Source organism: Canis aureus, chromosome 11, assembly GCF_053574225.1.
Source record: "Canis aureus isolate CA01 chromosome 11, VMU_Caureus_v.1.0, whole genome shotgun sequence".
NCBI lineage: Eukaryota > Metazoa > Chordata > Mammalia > Carnivora > Canidae > Canis > Canis aureus.
The window spans coordinates 71,003,501-71,025,533 of NC_135621.1; the positions used below are offsets into that span (position 1 = coordinate 71,003,501).

At 42.6% G+C, this 22,033-nt stretch overlaps 1 protein-coding gene across 3 annotated transcripts in view; it reads right to left on the minus strand.

Annotated features, from left to right (window-relative positions):
• Positions 1-502: 502 nt before the first annotated feature.
• The window catches only part of GFPT1 (glutamine--fructose-6-phosphate transaminase 1), a 54,841-nt gene continuing 33,310 nt past the window's right edge, over positions 503-22,033 (minus strand). For all 3 annotated transcript variants that reach the window (XM_077915706.1, XM_077915707.1, XM_077915705.1), the window contains 9 exons: positions 21,902-21,997; positions 17,860-17,957; positions 13,176-13,296; positions 12,208-12,365; positions 6,958-7,072; positions 6,561-6,688; positions 5,803-5,970; positions 4,987-5,148; positions 503-4,346 (listed from right to left, as the gene is read on the minus strand). In XM_077915706.1, coding sequence (XP_077771832.1) covers positions 4,302-4,346; positions 4,987-5,148; positions 5,803-5,970; positions 6,561-6,688; positions 6,958-7,072; positions 12,208-12,365; positions 13,176-13,296; positions 17,860-17,957; positions 21,902-21,997 — 1,091 coding nt within the window. In that variant the 3' untranslated portion in view covers positions 503-4,301. The remainder of the gene's footprint in view (positions 4,347-4,986; positions 5,149-5,802; positions 5,971-6,560; positions 6,689-6,957; positions 7,073-12,207; positions 12,366-13,175; positions 13,297-17,859; positions 17,958-21,901; positions 21,998-22,033) is intronic.

Sequence of the window (22,033 nt, forward strand, 5' to 3'; positions counted from 1 at the left end):
GCTTGCTAGAAACAACATATTTTCCCAAAAAAAGAATTGCAAAAGACATGAGAAGGCATAACATCTATGGAGTATGACATCAGAAAAGAGTAGAGCCTTTGTTTCGTCTGGTGATCGTTTCTGAAACAACTGGTAAGTTGGAGTGCGGCCATGGAGCTTTGGATTCTATTTATGCAATCATCTCTGCTTTCAAAAAGCAACAGTAATGAATTAACTTCTAGCGTCAGAAAAGTTGACTAACAACTAAACACTGGCTACATTCCTAGTGCAATACAATCCTTAACACATCCACAAACAGGTATACACTTCAAATATTGGCAAATTGCTTCAAAATGCAATTCTCAGTAAGTTTTGGTAATTTATTCACAGTTCAAGGTTAGAGTTGTTGGACTTACAAGACATAAGGAAGAAATGACCAAATGCCTCAGTAAACTAAACATTTATCTTAAAGAACAGGAAACAAACAAAGCAAGATTCTAAAATCTCGAGCTCACAAGCAGGGTAATTTAAACAAATACCAAAAGCTTTATTTGAGCAAAAGCAAAAAACAAAGGACAGAAAAAAACAACCAACCAAAAAGTCAACCACAGAACATTTAAAAAGCTAACAGGATCACTTCTATATTCATTCTGAGTACCTTAAGAAAGTCAATTCGAGAATTTCCTAAAACGTTCACATTAGCCAACATCATGGCCGATTCCGTAACATTGATATCAAGCTATCACAGACTTACAGGTTAATACAGCGTCACTTTACAATCTTGCTAGTCAACTACGATTTTCATTTTAACCCTGGAAGCTTCTGGTTCAAAGTGAATGTTAAGCAGTCCTACTGGTTGTCATGCCATAGATCTGAAGATATGGTTAAGCTCATCAAGCTGGAGAAATACTGATATATTAATAATCCTTAAATATTGTGAGAACAAACTGATGTGTTAATTCTCCTAAACTTGGGATTCTAACACGAAGAACAAGGGAAGTCATCTGAAGCATGTTTCGTCAAGACATATCTCGTAGTCTGGGAGACAAAACCCACTAAATCTGTGGACAGAAGGCTCAGATACCTTCCTCCGTCAGCCCTTCCACTTCTTTGGCCTTCACAAATTCCGTGTGAGCTATGCTTTCTTCTTCTACAAACACTTTTCCAATGACATTGTGCTTTTTTAGAAAAATCACTTAACTTGTCACATAGGATAGTTAACATCAGTCTTTCCCTTTTATTGCTGTAGTATATCTTAATTTTTTAAACAGATAAAACACTGACTCCAAAGGACTTCCTAAAATATGTTTGTTAAAGCCGACATTTCAGCTGGTCTTCCTTCTTTGACGACAATATAAGTTAAGTGCCAAATAAACACTACTAAGGAGCTAAAAAAAAGGGGGGGGGGCTCCTTTTCCTTCTTCTCATCCTCATGATTAGCTCAGGCCAAGAGAGCTGTATTCAGAAGGATAAGACAGTATCATCTTGGAAACAACCGCCAGCCCCGCCCCGGCACGCCGCGTGTCCGCTCCCCACGCAGGACCAGGGCTCGTTGATCACTCGCGCACCTCGCCTTCGCCCTTCCTTAGCACACCCGGAAACACGGTCTCCGCAGCCCGCGGCAACAGCTCACTCTACAAAATGCACTTTGTAGCTCCTGTGAACATGATGCGCCCCTGAACGCAGAGCATTCCGTAACACCCAGCTCGCCTCCATTCTACGCCCTCACCCTGGGCCTTGCCAGGTCCTTGTCTTCACCAGTGAGAGGTCGGCCTCGGGACAAGCAGACGTTGCTTTCAACAAGATGTCCTTTCCGGTTCCTGGCACAGGGACTTGCCCATAAGAGGATGCTGACACAATGACAGCACACTAAAAACGGCTCATGTTAATTTATCTCTTCTCCTTCGCTCCTACAGCACAGGTAATTAAAAAAAAAAAGATAGAAAAGCGGACTGACTGCAAAGTAATCATCATCTACGGGGCCATGTGTGAGCTGCTACACATGACCCCAGCCTGAAAGGGCTCGTGGCGGAGGTCAGGAACGCTAAGTCACATATGAGTGAATCTAAACTTTAAATGTACTACAAGAAAGAACTTTTCATATAAAGGATTCCTTTTGTAGCATATCCTTCTTGAAAAATCAGATTTTCTTATCCTGTTTCACATTGGTTTTAACCGGGCAGGCACACTTATTAGTGATATGCCTCATTACAGTACCTTTTCTGCATTCATAATTAATACATAAAAGCATTTAAAAATCACTACATTAAATAAAGTAAGAAGCAAGAAGGGACAAGAAGGAGAAACTGTTTATTTGGAAAATATCACTTCTTGGTTCTTTAGTATCAGCTTTTGAAATCCAGTTCAGAACGTATCCTAGCTTGAAATGTGCGTCTGTGTGTGAGAGAAAGGCGGACACAGAGGAAGAGGAAAAATAGAGAAATTAAAAACTAATGATTGATCTCAAATATTTGTTCACTTAGAATGCTGACCCAAACTTCAGACCGTTAAGAAACCCTACAAACCCATACAAATCACAGACATAAAATGCCAATTTAACAAACATAAAAAATGACACTATACATATACTAAAACTAGGCCTAAACAAAATAATCTCAGAAACAATTAAAATAGGTAAATACAGCTATAGTAGCTATGTATATGATGTAAATAATAACCTTACTTTATTTTTAAAAACAATCAAGTTTCTAGTCTCCATCTAGGACAGTCCTTCCAAACTACCTCAAAATATGCAAGGAATTTTTCTAGACCTAATACACAAGCAGAATCTGGGCTCCCCTTGTAGCAACAGCTATTAGAAAATCTTAACCTCAGCAAGAAATTCAAACACAGAAAAAAGAAAAAGCCTGAATTTACTTAAATAATTATGCTAAATATCTTACCTTCACAATTTAAAAGTGAGAACTTTAGAAAGACTTCACCAAGACACAACACACTGCCCTATAGCCCCCAAGATTTGGCCAAAAAGCCCCATAAAGAAATGATTACTCACAACACGTTGGGTGTCTAATATTCTACTCTATTTTAATCTAAGTTGTTAATTTCCATTTCTGACGTAAGCCAGCTGAAGGCACCTTGATATCACTTTATTTTTATCTTCTTCATTCCTAAATATATTTCAGGGTAGAACACAGACAACAGAGAACACCTAGGAAGTAATACTATGTTTGATGCAATCCTTCACTAGCATCAGGGTAAAGCACGGCTTTCTCTAACCTAGCCCAGCATATACACTTCTAGTCAAATGATTAGTCAAAAGACTTGCAAACCTTCCAAACTACAAAGAACTTCCAACTGGCACGATGGTACTAGTTTTATGCAACAAGGCAGTAAAAAGTTAAAATTCACTACACGAAATTTTTAAGAGATTTTGGCATATACCAGGACTGATTTACTCTCCGACGTCTGATAGCAACTTTGTGCGGTGATTTCGAAGAACAAGTCATTTTAAGAAAAAAAACATGAAAAATAAAAAACGAGCGACGCAAGGAAATAAACAGTTTTAGAAGATGAAAAAACTAGGAGTAGGACACCCCACCTGGAGGTCCCCCATCTTCACACGGAAAATCATGTTGTCAGTCGTCCAAAGCAGCTCAAATTTAAAGTTTGTGCTACGAAATTGTGCAAATACTTGCTGTTAAGAATGGAGAAAACCAATGTACTACCATATTCTAGCTTCCTACGTTAACTCGACCTCCAGATAACCAGCAACAGGTCTGAGACACTCGGGTTAACCTAACTTACATAGAAATCCCACCACGAAAAGCTTTCAGTTTTTAAGTTCTACAGTGTGATTTTAAAAACAAACACAAACAAATTTCAAAACAAATCACAGCATCTTCTAGTTATATGTAAATTTAACAAAACCTTAATTAAATGTCCAAGCATTAGCATACATTGCCACTGGCTTTAGATATTCCAATTAAATGTACTAGATTTTCTTTGGGCTGAATGAATAGAAACATAGTAAAACAAAGGCCAATTATTCTAAAAACATATAATCCTCCCAGATTGAAGTGGAGGGCCTGGAAATCCAACACCCAGCATCCTTTAAAGAAAATGAGAGCTAAATCTCTTGGTGATAATGATTCCAATATAAATTCCATTATTTAAACTCCCCCACAAATTACTGAAAAAATATGAGGTAATTTCACAAAAATCACAAATTGAGTGGAATAATTATAACCGATATATAAATAAGGATTTACTAAAAAAGGCTTCAAGGGGTGATATTTTAAATCAAGGTGTTAAATACAAAAGGTGTCTTGTGTTGCTCAATCGCCCAGAGTTGCAGATGCTCCTTATTCTACAGTTACAGATTTGGCAAGATTCCGGGGAAAATCAACCTGCAAAAGAAGCAACATTTGAAAGATTATATACATTGCAGGGAGAGGAGCGGGTTCTCTAAGCAAATTATTTTTGTGTATAAAACCAGAAAACAACACGTTCATCAACCATCTTAATTACAGACTACAAAGAACTAAAATTAGAAAATGTTGCTGAACAATGTATCTCAAAAATCCTGACACGAGGAAAAGAATTCCCCAGGAGCCGGTTCAGCGCAGGAAGTGCTTCTGTGGTCCTCCATGACAGGGCAGCTTACTCAGAAGACACTAGAAGCGGGTAAGACCAGGAGGTCTGGCTGTCCTAACGACCAGGAGACTGGGAACCCTAGATCCTGCAAGGCGTGGGAGTGTCCCAAAGAACTGCCAACAGCTGCCCAGAAGGAAACGGAAACACGTGGAGACTCCCCGCCCTGCAGGTAACCTCCAATCACAGAGGCAGGCCCCACGGTGCCTGCGGGTCCTGCGGGTAGGAAAAAGTGAGGACGTAATCTACGAATTGGGCCATGCAAACGTTAACAGGTGACAGATACGTATCTGAAGGATTTCTCAAATGCTACTGCTAAAAATTTAGAAGGAAAACTAAGAGTATCAAAGCAGGTAAAAAGCCGGCCCAAGATTTCTACAGGAGCCCATCACTTACGTCATAGCCCCTCAGCACAGCAAGGTGGAAAGCCAGCAACTGTAAGGGGATCACACTGAGAATGCCCTGCAAGCAGTCCACTGAGTGGGGCACCTTGATTGTTCTGTTTGTGTTCTTAATGGTCTCGGTATCTTCCTTATCACAAATCACCACTGGGCGTCCCTGGGCAAGACACACACACATTCAGCGGCAAGCAAAGGTAGAGCGGTTGCACACGAATGTGCAAAGCCCACACTGCACATCTGCACGCGGCCTCACAGGCTCAATCCCATGTGTAACTCAGACTGATTTCACTTGTAGCCAAGAGGCAGAAACTTTGCAGGATCCAGTCATTTTTTTAAACTCACACAACTGAGAAATACCAAGCTCAGTACTTGAATCCAAGTCCGCCTGCCTTCAAAGCTCAGCTTCGTAACCACTACATTGTGCCCACACAGTAATACCTTCGGGGCTTTATGTAAGAGCCAGATGATCTGAAGAAAACTCAGGTAAGCACAGCACCTGAGTAATATTAATGTAAACCCTAGTTTCTCCTGAAATACACTTTTAAGTATATTAACTTAAAAGGGAGCAGCATACACTAATAGAGAGGACAGGACCTGGAGACTAGGACCTCAGTTTGGGTCTTGGTTCTGCTTATTACGAGATCTTTGAGCTGGGTCCTGTCAAAACTCTTCACACCTAAACTCCACATGTTCTGTAAGCCTCCTACTGGGCCCTGGCCTATCAGTTTAAATGTCATAAAATTCAAATAAGCTATAGTAACCCAACTCTTCGACAACCCCAGGGGCCGTCCCAGCACAGCCTCTAACGTACCTGCCTGGCCACCACCTGCTGAAGAGCATTCTGACACTTGGCATACGTGTGATCTCTCATAATGATCATGATGACAGGCATCAACTTATCCACCAAAGCCAGAGGGCCATGTTTCAATTCACCAGCAAGGATGCCTTCAGAGTGCATGTAAGTGATTTCTTTGATTTTCTAACAGGAAAGAGCTACATTAGTCTTCAGTTTGTTTTTCAAAAACCCATTCTTAAGTAAATATTACACAAAACATCTGCTGTCTGAAGTCACTACTTATCCACAGTATAAAAGGACCTACACTGGTATGTAAATATAGGCTAATAGTTATTTATAAACTACCAACAAGTAATGGAAGTTTGAGTGTCTATATAATAAATAACTACAAGTTTTACAACCGCAAAAACTTTTTGAAAATTTTAGATGATCATGAATATATTCACATTACTTTGTAACTGTTCTATTACTTGCCTCACGTTTACCTCAATTAAATCTCACACCTAGAGAACTTAATCTTTTATTTACTCCTATTTGGACAACAAATTAACTCAAGTAACTTGCTAAACCTAAATCCAAATCACAGTGGTAAAATGTACTTTTCTTGATACTCACTTTTCAATTACGTATTGTTACCCTTTTTCCAGGTAAGTAATCAGAGTGCGTTTTTTACAAAGGCATTTTCAAAAGTCCCACCTATTTCATTCAGTCTAAAAGTAGGACTACGTGCAGGTCCTCAAGTCCAAGATGAAATTATAAGCGAGACGACTTACTAGGGCCCCTTCAAGGCAAGTAGCATAATGATAGCCACGCCCCATGATCAACACTGACTTCTGATGGTACAGTTCTGTTGCCAGTTTCTGAATTTCATCATCCATGCTCAGTACTTCCTTAATCAAATCTGTTAAGAAGTAATATTAACAAAGTCTATGAAAAAAGGACAACTAACTGACCCAATATCGTAACAATAATACACTGGCAGCAACCAACAAAAAGACCAGGGTTTCTATTCTATTCTGTGACACGAGCAAGGGATTTCTAAATACACGGGTTCAAAAGAAGAAAGATCTTTGGGACTAAACAGCTACAAGCCACAGCTTCAGGGATAAGAGACCTCACTCATTAGCCACCCCTCAGACAACAAAAGTCGACGGTGTGAGCTCTTCCTACCAGGCAGCCGCTTCAGTCCAAGCATGATCTCTTTGCGTCTCTCTTGCATGGAGATCCTGTCATCACACATCATGAGGGCAAACATGACAAGGGAAACAAACTGGCTGGTATAAGCCTGCAACACCACAGAAAGGCAGAATTAGCTGCAAGTCCATTTGAAGAACTTGGAATTTTTAATTTATAAAAAGAGGAAAACAAAGAATTCCCTCCCACTGGTTTTATAAATATATATTGCCCCCCCCCTTTTTTTTTTTAAAAAAAAAAGCAGCATTAGTAAAAGCAAACTGAATCAGTAGTTGGGAAATCTATCACTATGCTCCATTTCTGAATTTGAAAAAATGACTTAATCTTTATTTCCAAATACAAAAGTTCCTTATAATGCACTGGATGCTTACCAAATCCCCAATGTCTTCAAGAAAGGAGCAGAAACACGCCAGAGGAAGGTGAGCAGAGTGTAAATCTGCACATACATAACCAAATTAAGTTTTTTATATAAGCCAAAGCACTGGAAGGATTTTCCCTGAGGTACCTGCACTGAATTTGTTGGTTTTTTTTTTTTTTTAACTGATCTTTTTTTTTTTTTTAAACTATTGCTTATTGTTTTTCCTCATTTCCATCTTTGGTTTCTTTTCCAGTTTGGCTTGAAAAAAATTTTAATCTCAATTGTAGCAAAGTGAGTAGAAATAAGAATCATCATCATTCTTAAGAATAATTACATTCTTAAGAATAATTCTTAAGAATAATTACATTTTAATAACATGGTATTAATAACATTTCTGTACTAAGCCTTTTTAAGTAGGCTCCACAGCCAGCATGGAGCCCAATGCAGGGCTTGAACTCATGACCCTGACTGAGATCAAGACCTGAGCTGAGATCAAGAGTCAGATGCTTAACTGACTGAGCCTCTTAACTGCCCCTGTACTAAGTCTTTTTAATAGTAGTTCTGTTATCTTTTTAATTCATCAGCCATCTAAAGAAACTAAATTTTATGTTTTAAACATTTGAGTTTCTTTTTTTTAAATATATTTATTTTTATTTTTATTTACTTATGATAGTCACAGAGAGAGAGAGAGAGAGAGAGAGGCAGAGACACAGGCAGAGGGAGAAGCAGGCCCCATGCACCGGGAGCCCGACGTGGGACTCGATCCCGGGTCTCCAAGATCGCGCCCTGGGCCAAAGGCAGGCGCTAAACTGCTGCACCACCCAGGGATCCCACATTTGAGTTTCTTATTTATATTTTTATTATTAAATCACTAGGACTACTGTAGTGTGGCCAGCTACAGAGTTATGTGCAATTTTAACAGTAAGAAGTTTATTCCTGGGACACCTGAGTGGCTCAGCAGTTGGGCCTTGGGCCCAGGGCGTGACCCCGGGGTCCCGGGATCGAGTCCCGCATCGGGCTCCCTGCATGGAGCCTGCTTCTCCCTCTGCCTGTGTCTCTGCCTCTCTGTGTCTCTCATGAATAAATAAATCTTTAAAAAAAAAAAAAAAAAAGTTTATTCTTGGTTTTTTTGTAGATTATAGGCTGAATTTCTATCAGCCTTCTCTGGATAAGGAAATCACTTCATTAGTGAATATTTTCCTGTCATAACGTGGATAATGAGCCTCCTGTATAATGAAATCACAATCTGCTAATGCTCCTTACTGTCCCAATAGTTAAACGAGACTCCCTACTTCCTCTTGCTGAACCTCCCAACTAGGAGCTGCTTACATGTCCCCCACAGCTACCTGTGTGACCTATCTCTGTGTTACGACATGTTCCACTAGCAGGCTGGGGTTTTCTCCCCCAAAGCACTGACACGGACTTGCAGTCCCTTGCCTTCAGGCTAACAAGCACACCTGTATTCTAAATTCCAGTCCCTTCTAATCTACCTTTTCCTACTGACATTTACTCTTCAATAAACCAATTCATCACAAAACATTTGATCAGGAAAAGGGAAGAGACCCAATATCTAGGACCCCTGGGATACCTACACTGTTTCCAATTCTTTGTGTTTCTTTTTGTTTGTTTAAGATTTTATTCATTTATTTGACAGAAAGTGAGAGAGAGCAAGAGAGAACACAAGCGGGGGGCAGGAGGAGGGCAGGCAGAGAGAGAGAAAGAGAGAGGGAGAAGCAGGTTCCCTGCTGAGCAGGGAGCCCAGATGCAGGGCTCGCCCAGGACCCCGGGATCATGACCGAGCCGATGGTAGATGCTCAACCAACATCTTGAAGGGCCCCAGGTGCCCCTTCTTTCCAATTCACACTAATCCAATGGGTTCTAGTTCCTCCAGCCCATGACTAAAAATGTTACTCTACAGAATAATGTTTCCTTATTTGGACTTAAGACATCTCAACCTTGGTTTTTAAGTATGAATATTAAAATAAAATAGATTTAATGCACACATTTTTCTATTGCATTCCCATTACAGCTTAATTTCCAATTTCATGTTTTTCATTTCATCAATATACACCAGAAAACCAATTATAAGAAAAGTAAGGTACACCTCACACTTAGAATTTACTGAGGTTTGAAAGAATTCACCAGGAAAATGTTGATTCTGAACTTTTAAACTTGCTTTACTTTATATTCTGCCAAAAAGTTATATTGGTTTATTTTTAAAAATCAACAAAAGTCAGTACTGTGGTTAAATTTTAAACACCTGCAATAACATATAAAAACTGCTAAATCTGCACATTTATGTCCATCAATTCCTACAGAAATATCAAATTGTCTATGGTCTGATATTAGGAGAAACTTAGTCATCTCTCTCTCTCTAATCCTAATAGTTTTTCAGGCAAAGTTGGGGATTCATGATCAAGATTATAGAATTCTTGGGCTGGCTCCATCACAGGGTCAGGGATTAGGACCAATGATGAACTTCTTTGATCATCTATTAGCATATAAACTTGTATTTGCCATTCGGAAACAGTCTATGACTAAGCACTGCAAAACTTTTATAACTCCAAGCCCAGGAAGTCTAAGGCAGTTGAAGAAAACAAAATTACTTTAGAGTTCAAGAAAAATTAAAGTAACACTAAACTGCCATACTTCCTAAAATTTTCAAGGGAGCTATTTTTTTTAAGCAGTTAATTAAAATATATGTACTATGAGAAGATGCTTATTTTCTTATACAAGATGTAACCACTGGGGGAGACTGAGGGAGAAGTACACGGCCTTGTCTGTACTATCTTTGCAACTTCCTATGAACCTTCAGTTATTTCAAAATAAAAAGACCGTATAAAAAAGGACCTGCAAAAAAGAAAACTACTGCTAGAAATAACAACATGAAAAAAATCTCAAAAACATCATCGGTGAAACCCTTGTTTCACCACGTGTTAAACAGAAGGAACCAGACACAAAGGACATGTATTATACAATCTCGTTTACAAAAAACCTCTGGAAGATGACACAGGATAGCAGGAGAAAGCAACTGTAGCTGCCTCGAGCAGGAGTGGGGGTTGACCGTAAGGCGGCACAGAGGAACTTGTTCAAGTGAGTTAGTCTAAAACAGGACCGTGCAAAAACAAAACAAAAAAAATAAAATAAAAAAATTAAAAAATAAAAAATAAAACAGGACCGTGGCCACAGTTACACAGCCAAACTTACTAAAACTACATACCTAAAATCGGTGAGTGTTATGATGGTGAAATTTATACCTCCATAGAGCCGCGGGAAAAAATGTTAATGGTACAATCTAGGTGAGGAGTATATGGGTGTGAATATAAAATTCCTTTCACTTTACTGTTTGAAAATCATAATTAAATGTTTAGAAAATTAAAGTTTTTGTGAACAACAGAATTAGAAATAAAAAAAAGTGTCCTTCCTGTGACAGCTCACAGTTCAAGAAAGATTTTAGTAAAAAGGTAAGTCAATGGCACCCATGCACTGGTGATCCCATATCCCACATACCCCGTGGTGAAGCCCTGTTCTACCATGTGTTGTGAATAAAGGAGCCCTGGAATTCCAATCCCTGATCAAAGCTGTCTGTCTGGATACTGTTCCAAAAATCCATAAGCTGCTGCTGAGGGAGGCTGGTTATTTATTCAGGCACAGAATGGAAACCCAAGCACAAACATCTTACATGTTTTAATTACCACATGGAGAAAATTCAGGTTTCAGCTTTCTGTAAATTACAGTGTTAGCAACATCAAAGTAACCAAGAAACAAAAAACCTCACTCAGAGTTTTTACATAAGAATCACAGATTTTCCAAAAAAAAAAATTCTGAGGTTCTTTAAAAGGAAAAAAAAATTCAAATGTGGTTTTGTACATCATCTTCCACACACCTTAATTAGAATCAAATCCACCGATACCTAAGCATCTTATTAGACAATCAGCAGGAAATACTACATTTAAGCAGAAAAAACAGAAATGTTGAAATCATAAAGAGTACTACAACTGTGGACAGAGAACATCTTTTGCATTTATAGATCTAAGATTCCTATTTTTATGACTAATACTAAATTTATGCATATTCCAATTTCAAAGAGCAAAGTAGTTTCAACAGGTCTTAAGGGACGCCCGGGGGGCTCAGGGGTTTAGCGCCGCCTTCAGCCCAGGGCGTGATCCTGGAGTCCCGGGATCGAGTCCCGTGTCGGGCTCCCTGCGTGGAGCCTGCTTCTCCCTTTGCCTGTATCTCTGCCTCTCTCTCTGTGTCTCTCAGGAATAAATAAATAAAATGTTTTTTTAAAAAAGTCTTAAAAAAAAGATGCTTTAAGTCTCCACAGATATAGTATCCAAAGAGAAGCAGATATTGTCATATAACACTCATTTTAATTTTTTTAAATAGGCAGATTGTATGCCAAAAAGTGCGCACCCTCTTACAAACTTTCATGGGTAGTGTGTATATTTAGGCATGTGTATTAGAAGCTATGAGTATGTAAATAAAAATTTATTATTATTAGAATTAAAAATAATTAAAAATTAAATGGATTAAGCTGGGTGTTTCTGTTATTTCTCTAATTTCCTACTCTACTTAATAGAAGAAGAGGACCTGCACTTACCATGTACCCCACTGTACCCGCAAGAGGAACGTAAGTGATGAATGGAAACAGACAGCATGTATGTTAGATCCTCTGTCCCTTTTAATGGGACTGAGGGAGGGAACAGTGTTTTATCTACTACAGGCCACCCAGCCTTACAACAATTACAATGATTAGTAAACTGTAAGGGCTCTGTAAGTGCTACCAAATGAACCATAAGGTATGGATGAGGGTGTCCTAGCCGCACTACAATCAGACAGGTGAGAGAACTAAGTCAGTAACTTACCTTCGTGCTGGCCACGCCGATCTCGGGCCCGGCGTTAATGTGAACCCCACAGTCTGTCTCCCTGGATATGGAGCTGCCCACCGTGTTTGTGATCCCCACAGTTAAGGCTCCTCTCTCCTTGCAGTACCGAAGACCCATCAGGGTGTCTGCGGTCTCACCTATGAAAGCAGGAAGATAAAAGTCACAGAGCAGTCAGCAGACACGGTTTCTTAGATGCAAAAACAAAAAAACTGACTACACTTTCGTCAGTATCATTTGCTTAAGTAAAATTTAAAACATGCCCTTGGGGCACCTGTGGCTCAGTGGGTTGAGCATCCGACGCTTGATTTTGGCTCAGGTCATGATCTCAGGGTCATGAGATCAAGCCCCACATCGGGTTCCACATTCAGTGCGGAGTCGGCTTCAGATTCTCTCTCTCTCTCTTACTCCACATTCCCCCACACCCAGCTCACACAATGCTCTCTAAAATAAATCTTAAAAAAAAACAACCAAAAGTATGCATTTCAAAATAATAAATTTGTAAAACTTTTAATAGTAAGTTCCTATTTTTTAGGCTCTCCTTTCCTTGTCTTTGAAAATTCACCCCTTTAAGTGTAAAATGTGTTAATTTTCTAATTCATAAGGAATTATGTAATATCAAAATAAATCTGTGTTTGTCAAATCATCTGTAATACTTGTATATCTTTAAATGTCAATTTTTGCCAAGACATGCTGTAATTAGGGATCCCTGGGTGGCTCAGCAGTTTGGCGCCTGCCTTTGGCCCAGGACATGATCCTAAAGTCCCCGGATTGAGTCCTGCGTCGGGCTCCCTGTATGGAGCCTGCTTCTCCCTCTGCCTGTGTCTCTGCCCCCCGCCCCCTCTCTCTATCATGAATAAATGAATAAAATTTTTTTTAAAAGTCTTTTAAAAAAAAAAAGACATGCTGTAATTATTAGAATGATAGTCAAGTCTTTAAAATTAGCATACCTGACTGACTAATGAAAAAGCAAACATCATCTCGAAAAACTGGTGTGTTTCTATCCAGGAAATCACTGGCAAGCTCCACCATAACAGGCAACTCAGTCAGCTCTTCGAGAACTTGACGTGTCTGCAGAGAAAAAGTTAACTTCGTCATATAAGCTTCAAATACTTTCTCGCTGGACTTCCTTGGATTCAATTCAATGTACACTTTTCATTTTTTTATGATTATGAAAATGATACATATGCATTGTTAGAAAATACAAACAGTATTGATTAAAGCATAAAAAAATCATCAAAATCCCACCAGTCAGGACACAAGTGCTGTTAACATTTTACTACAAGTCTCTTTGGCAGTTATCAATGCATGTATTCTTAAAAGCAAATATACCTGCACATATAAAATGTTTTGAGAAGCAGAAAAAAGCACTGTTCTGAGTTAGCTTGTATATTATCTCTAATTTCCCAATTCCTAATCTTGAAATGACAATTCATATAATACCAAGTCACTGAGAGATTTCAAATGAGATAAAACACAGATACATAAACACCTCATAAATTAAACACTTCAGAAATACTATGTATTCATAAATGGTACTGTTTCCAAAAAAATCAATACACTTTAGAAATCCTACTTAAGCTCACTATTTCCAAACTGTGTAGTATGAAGACCAAGTAGAGGGCAATATGCTTCTATGCAAACAGCACCTTAGCACTTCTTTCACTAATTTCCATTTTAATTCAATTTCTTCTACTCTAAACATCAGAAAATTTAAAATAATAGAAAAAACAACTTTTAGGTAGCAAAAATTTTAGGCCCTACAGGTGCATATATTTAGTTATGGTGGAGGAGACCACCTGCTTCTGCAGGAAAAGGGCCCCAGCCATCTCTTGCCCTGTCACTGCATTCTTCCTTCCAGCAGTGAGGAACTGAACAGGTTTCCTTACTTCACATCCCTTTAACTTTCTTGTCCACAAAAGTAAACTAAACTGTTTTGTTCTGTAACTTTGGTTTGACACCTTAATCTTTTCCACTAATGTATTTTACTAATTATACATAAATAGGTTACTGATCCTAACATGCTGAACATTTCCCTTCAAATAGAAATCAAATTTTACCCTCTCGTTTATAATATGTTACACTAGAATTAAATTCTTCAAAGAGAAAGATACAAATAGCAACTTACCAGATATTTTTAAATATACCCCAAAAAAGTAAACTCAAGGTTTATCTGTGCTAATAAATGTCTTTTTCTTTCTGTGGAAGCAACTCTTTATGAATACACAGAATGACATATTTGCATCATAAAAGACTAATATATTGTTATAAATTCTATTGTAGGTCACTGTAAAAACCCAGACACAATTAACGTTTTGAAAAGAAAACTACACTTAGGATGATTTTGATGGTTATTGTTCAGGATACATATTAAATAACAAAACATTTATGCGTATGTGTCATTCATTTTGAGCCCCACCCAAAAAACCCACAAAACTAGATAGAACAGAATTAACGACACTATTTTGCATGATAAACCACAAAGGGACTTTGAATGTTTGTTAATTATAGTAATCTCAGCAGCTACCAAAATACAAAACAAAACAAACCTTACATTTTCTCAAATTTCATAATTAGAGAATTCTAACATAGCATATAATTTCTGCCCTAAAATTCAGGTTTAGCATCAGAAGAAACATTTAATCAAATCTTTTACTTCTGAATAGAGGGCTCATTCATTAACAACAGACTAAGCCGCAGGGAACTGGCCAATCCCTTCATTTATATTTTTTTAATTCATCCTTTCTTTTCCTATGTTCAAAACAAGCTCTTTCTTAGAGCTCTCCCCTTCAATACTACCTAGACTTTACTTTTCATTTTAAAGATTTTATTTATTTGAGAGAGAGAGAGAGAGCATGAGCAGGGTGAAGGGCAGAGGGAGAAGCAGACCCTGCTGAGCAAGGAGCCCAAGGCAAGGACTTGGGGCTCAATCCTGTGACCTTAGGATCATGACCTGAGCCGAAGGCAGACACTCAGCCCACTGAGCCACCAGGCACCACAGACTTTCTTTAAACCAGGTGATTTGGGGAGTGGGTGGGTTAGAGAACTGAGATGCAGGGGCTGGACAACCAGCCAGTTTCCACCACTAGTTACATGACTGGCTCCCATAAGTACAGATCATAGATATTTTTGCCCCAGCAAATAAAAAATTACTATGTCATAAACTTTGGAATCAATTCTAGAAGTAGAAACCCAATGTGTAAGGGTCTCCTGTACTTGTGGGAGTTGACACCAACAGCACTATAAATGTCGTCTTTATAAGAAAACCTCATGTGGATCTGATTTATTGGCCTAAAAGAACATTATATTCCTGCACTTCTGCACTGACAACCAACACACATCTTTGATACAGAATTTCAGCTTCCCAAAAATTAACTCGAAATGGATTAAAGATTTATTTATTTTATTTTATTTTAGATTAAAGATTTAAAAGTAAGGCCTAAGACCACAGACTTCCTAGAAAAAAACACAGGAACTAAGTTCCCTGACATGGGTCTTGGTGATGACTTCTTATCTATGACACCTAAAGTACAAGCAACAAAGTAAAAAATAAAAAAGTGGGAGTACATCAAACTACAGCAAAAGAAACCATCAGCAAAGTGAAAAGCCACACTATAGAATGGGAAAAAAAATATCTGCAAACCATGTTATCTGATAAGGGACTAATATCCAAAATATACAACTGAAAAAAAAAAAAAAACAACTAATCCAGTTTAAAAATGGGCAAAAGACCTGAATATACAGGTAAGAATTGGCCATTTGTATATCTTCTTATATACAAAGAAGATATACAAATGGCCAAAAGGTACATGAAAAGATGCTCAAAATCACTAGTCCTTAGGGTAATGCACTTTAAAACCACAATGAGGGCAGCCCGGGTGGCTCAGCAGTTTGGCGCCGCCTTCAGCCCAGGGCCTGATCCTGGAGACCCAGGATGGAGTCCTGTGTCGGGCTCCCACGTGGAGCCTGCTTCTCCCTCTGCCTGTGTTTCTGCCTCTCTCTCTGTGTGTCTCTCATGAATAAAAAAATAATCTTTTAAAAATAAATAAATAAATAAATAAAACCACAAGGAGACAGCTCCTCATGTCTGTAGGCATAGCCATCATCAAAAAGATAAGAAATAACAAACACTGTGTTGATGTGAAGAAAAGGGAACCCTGAACACTGTGGGTGGGAATGAGAATTGGTGCAGCCACCATGGAGAACACTATGGAAGATCCTGAAAAGATTAAAAATAGAGCTACCATATGATCCAGCAATTCTGATTATGTGGATATCAGAGGTAAAGAAGACACTAACTTGAAGAGCCATCTGCACCCTCAGGTTCTCAGCAACATTATTCTCAAAAGCCAAGACAAAGAAACAACCTAGGGTCCATCAATTGCTGAATGGATAAAGTTGTGGTGTGTATGTACATGTGCGCACACGCGCGCGCGCACACACACACACACACACACACACTCTGAGGAATATTATTCAGCTGTGAAAAATGAGGAAATCCAACCATTTGGGACAACATGGATGGATCTTGAGGGCATTACGCTAAGTGAAACAAGTATCACAGACAAAAACAAATACTGTATGATTCACCTATATGTGGAATCTTTTATGTAAAACAAAAACTAATAGAAAAAGGGATCAGACTGGTGGTTACTAGAATTTGGGGCTGGGGGAGGGAGGATTGGAGGAAGGAGGTAAAAGGTACAAACTTTCAGTTATAAGATAAACAAACACGAGGCTGTAACGTACGACAGGATGACGACTGCAAACACTGGTGTAGGATACACAGGAGAGTCCAGACAGTAAATCCTAAGAATTCTCATCACAGAGAAAAATGTCTTTCCTTTACTCTTGTTTTTATTGTACCTCTATGAGAAGATGGATGCTAACCGAACCTACCGTGGCCATCACTTCACGATAGATCTAAGTCGAACCACCAAGCTATACGTCTTCAAGTTACACAATGATGTATGTCTATTATTTCTCAATAAAATTGTAAAAAATTTAAATAATTTTTTTGAATTAGCTTTCAAGAGAATAAAGAACAAAGTCTGATGAGAAGCAGACTTCCTTCGTTTGCAGAAATGTGCCTACCCAGTAAAATCCTGTTGAGGTTCACACATGTTACCAGCCATCTGTCTGAGCCGAGGAAATGATAAGCAAAACCTAAGGACTGCTCCTATAGAAGTCTCTCTGTAAGGAACACTTTGCCTGGGACGCCTGGGTGGCTGAAGGGTGGAGCGTCTGCCTTCCGCTCAGGCCGTGACCCTGAGGCCCCGGATCGAGTTCCGCATCGAGCTCCCCGCAGGGAGCCTGCTTCTCCCTCTGCCCCTCTCTCTGGGTCTCTCATGAATAAATAAATAAATCTTGAAAAAGAAAAAGAAAAAAAAAGAAAAAGAAAAGAAACACTTTGCCTTCCATGAAGTCACTGCAGGTCGTCTACCTGTATATCCAAGTCTTCCATTGATAAATAATTCCAAGCAGCTCTTAACATTTCTGCCCCCAACTGCCCTGATTTTTGTCTTAATAACATGAAAAGGTAACACGGTGTTTTAACAAAGCAGAACTTCACGTGGTATGTTACAGACGCCTTCTAATATCCAACATCAGTTAAAATCTTAAGCAGCCACTTACTGCTACACCAGCGTGATAACTTGTCCCACAAGCAATAAGAATGAGACGCCGACACCTCTGGATCTCCTTAATGTGATCCTTCAAGCCGCCCAAATTCACTGAAATGAAATTTTGAATATAATTATTTAGGAAAGAACCACATGAAACGGGCAACCACTTCTTGTGAGTGTCCACCGCCAACGGGGGAAACACCACCACCGTTTAAATTTATATTCCTCTCAGGAAGTACAGTTGTCTCTGGTTTTGAAAACCAAGCAGGTTTGAAAACCAAGCAGGTTTGAAAACCAAGCTCCAGCCCTGCGGCACCCGTCCAGCCCGCGGGCCCACACACGGGGGCACCCACGAGCTCAGCAGGGGCCGGGGCGGGACTGCCCGCCGGGGGTGGGGGTACAGGACGCGGGCAGGTTTGTCAACTCCGGGAAGGAGGCACCAGCACCGGCGTGTTTCCTCCCGCCTGCCGAGACCGAAGCTCCCAGGAGTCTCCCCAGGCGGCCGAAGCGCTCTGAGCAGTGCTGCCCAGCCCCTTCCCGCCCTCCCCGGGGGCGCCACCTTGCACCCCGCAGCTGAGGGCAGCGCCCACCGCCTGCCTCCCACCTCCCCGCCGGCCCCACAGCCACAGCCCGCCCACACCTTTCAGCCTCCAGAGATTTCTCCGTGTGCTTCGAAGGCCACCTGCTGGAGAAACACCCCAACACGAGCCCGGGTCTCTGCTCGTGACAAATTCTCACTCAACATCCACTCAATTTTTCAACCCCTATTTCCCGCATACCCGGGGCAGGCCACCTGGGCGCCTAGCTCTCCTTGCTCCCCTCACTCCACTCACCCTCCCACACCTCGTCCCCAAGTCCGTCTTCTTGGCTGCACATGCACACCCCCGGGTGGCACCTCTTGTGTCTGACACCCCATGGGCTGTCTCCTCACCATGGGGCTGTCCACACCCTGTGATCCACCCACACCCCATGGTCTGTCCACACCACATGGGCTGTCCACATCTGTGGTCTGTCCACACCCCATGAGCTGTCCACACCCGTGGGCTGTCCACACCCCGTGATGTGTCCAGACCCCGTGGGCTGTCCACACCCTGTGATCTGTCCACACCCCGTGGGCTGTCTATTGTGCCCCTGCTCTCTATCTCCCCACACTTTGTTCTACCTTCACAGGTTATGATATAAACCAAGACATAGGTTTTGCTTTTTATTTTTCTGAGTAATCTTGTGTCGTCCTTTTTATGTTTCAATACTAAGAGGACATGCACCACGAGCCCCAGCAGAGTCACAGACGGCCTGGGTGAGAGCCAGGCGCCCAGCTCCCCCCACGGCCCAGGTCCCCCCCGCGGCCCAGGTCCCCCCGCGGCCCGGCGCTGAGAGCTCGGGGCGGACGGCGAGCAGTACTCGCGGGGCCTCCCGCCACGCAACGTGGAGCGGTGTGGACGGACTCGGTGTGAAAGCCGTGAGACCGTCAGAGACGCTGGTACTTCGGGCGGTGACCAAGAATGACACGAAGGAAGCGGGTGAGACGAGCTGGGCGACGCTACCTCCCTGGAAACTGGCAGGCCCCCGAGGCCGGAGGCGATGCTCTCGGGGGCCGGGCTCCAGTGGACGGGGTGGGCCGGGCTCCAAGCAGCAGGGCCCGAGCTCGGCTCGTGAAGCGCAGGGACGTGGGCTCCGCAAGACGCTCACGCCGACGGGGCGGGATGTCCTTACCTTTGCAACGAAAGAGCGAACAGCTCTCCTGCTTGTAGGACTTTACGAGGCGCATAACGCTGACAAAAGGGCTTTCTGGGCATTTATCTCCCGGTCTTCCCTTGCGGAACTCCTCTTTTCCTGCTCTTTCTTCCATAAACACCGGAGGAGGCCCTGCTGCTGGTGGCCTGGGTCCTCCGCTCCCCGCAGCAGCAGGTGCCGCTGCCGTCTCCCCGCCGCCCCCCTCCCGCGGTCGCCCCAGGCCCGGCCTCCCACGGGGGCTCTCGGGGTGCACTCGGGACTGCTAACGGCTCCGCATGGCCTACACAGGGCCCCGCACAGCATGCCAACGTCCACGGACGCCCGGCAGCGCCCCGTCTCCCCTCAGACCCCGCCCCTCACTCCTCTCCGCGTGCAGCGTGGCGAACTAGACGGCACACCGCCCCGACAGCGGGCACACTGCCCCGACAGTGTGCATACCACCCCGACAGTGGGCACACCGCCCCGACAGCAGGCACACCGCCCCGACAGCGGGCACACCGCCCCGACAGCAGGCACACCGCCACCACCCCAACAGTGGGCACACCGCCCCGACAGCAGGCACACCGCCCTGACAGAGGGCACACCGCCACCGCCCCGACAGTGGGCACACCGCCCCGACAGCGGGCACACCACCCCGACAGCAGGCACACCGCCCCGACAGCGGGCGCACCGCCCCAACAGTGTGCACACCACCCCGACAGCAGGCACACCACCCCGACAGCGGGCACACTGCCCCGACAGCGGGCACACCACCACCGCCCCGACAGCGGGCACACCGCCCCAACAGCTCGCTGCCGGTCCTCCCTCCCCCCCGGCTCCCACATCCTCCTCACCCTCCATCCTCGCGGCTCACGCCCGCCTCCGAAGGCCCTGCCCACAGATTTCTTCTCTCCTCCAAATTCAACACTGAACTTTAAATATTTCAACATGAAACTGTTTCTGGTGTCATTTATCGTATTTTACCTTTCTTTAAATAAGTCTACATTCACCCCTCTTGCAGATTTATAAGAACCTCAGAGAGGCCGTATCAGAACAACTACGGGCAGCATGCGGTTCTGAACAGATGCTCAACCTGGACTTCAGCTTCAATAAATCTCTCCCGCTGAGAAAGTCTGATGCTGCTCAGAAAAGAGGAAGATAGACAGCATTTACTCAGAGAAATCGTTATTAACAGGACTTAATACTGTATGGACGGCACGCAGACTCAGGGAGAGATTTTTGCACACCAGCAACTATTTCTCAAAAACTAATTAATGCTGAGAAGCTTCACCCAAAGTTTGTTAAACTGTTTATTTAGCCGGTCACGATGAATACGCGGTGTTCCAAAAATGTGATCTCCCAATAAACAGTTCACAGACATCTGAGGACCTCAGAAAGTCATTCTCAAACTCATCTCTGCAAGTGACACCCGGTCCAGGCAGTTTCCGGAAACAAGACCAGAGCGGCACTCAGCCCATCTTCAACAGGAAGGTGAAGCACACGCCCGGAGAGCCTGTGGGCAAGTTCACACCTTCCCTCACTTAGAAGCTGAGAGAATCTAGGCTGAGCAGGCACACGGGAGCTTGCACACGGGAGCTTCCCCCGGGAGGCCCAGGCCTCGCTCCTCCCGGAACTGGCGGTGCCACAGCCGCCCCTACCACGGAGCAAGGGCCCAGCAGCGGCGTTCCGAAGGGAAAGGAAGTTAAGAGTTCTTCATGGCACACCAGAGGACCTCCCCCACCCCTGGAAAATCCTGCTAACACTCCTGTGACAGTTTTCAAATGCGACTTTCTAGACATTCTTTACATTTTGTATGACCTCATTGAGATACGTCACATACCATAAATTCACCCTCTTAAAATGTACACAATCAGTGGTCCTTAGGATATTCGGAGCGGTGCAACTGTCACCACTATCCAATTTTAGGGCATTTCAGCACCCATCCCAAATCCCATACCCATTAGAATCCCTCCCCACCCCCGGCCCTGCAGCCTCTGGCAACCATTCCTTCTTACCTCCCCCCTTTTATTGAGGTAAAGTATCCGTAGCGTAAATTTAACGTTGAACAATCCTTAAGCGTGCAGTTCAGTGGCATTACGCATTCACACTTGTGCAGCCATCACCACCATCCATCCCCAGAACTTCCTCATCTTCCCAAACAGAAGCCCTCTCCCCACCCCCGAGCCCCAATCACCATCCCCCTCACTGTCTTAGCTACACCGGCACCCCTGGAGGCTGCAGCCACAGCCTCCTCCACGGCTGGGAGGGACAATGACCCTTCAAGGCTGCCACTGCCACCCCCACAGGACCCCCTGAAGTCATCATTCATGTTTGATTACCAGTGTAGTCATCAAAGTTGACTCTTCCTCTCATCGTGTTCACAACGGACTCAGGCTGCTCAAAAATTTCCTTCTGCATAAATGAGCTGAAGTTGCCTAAAGTAACAGAAATTATATCGTTAAGAAATTTGT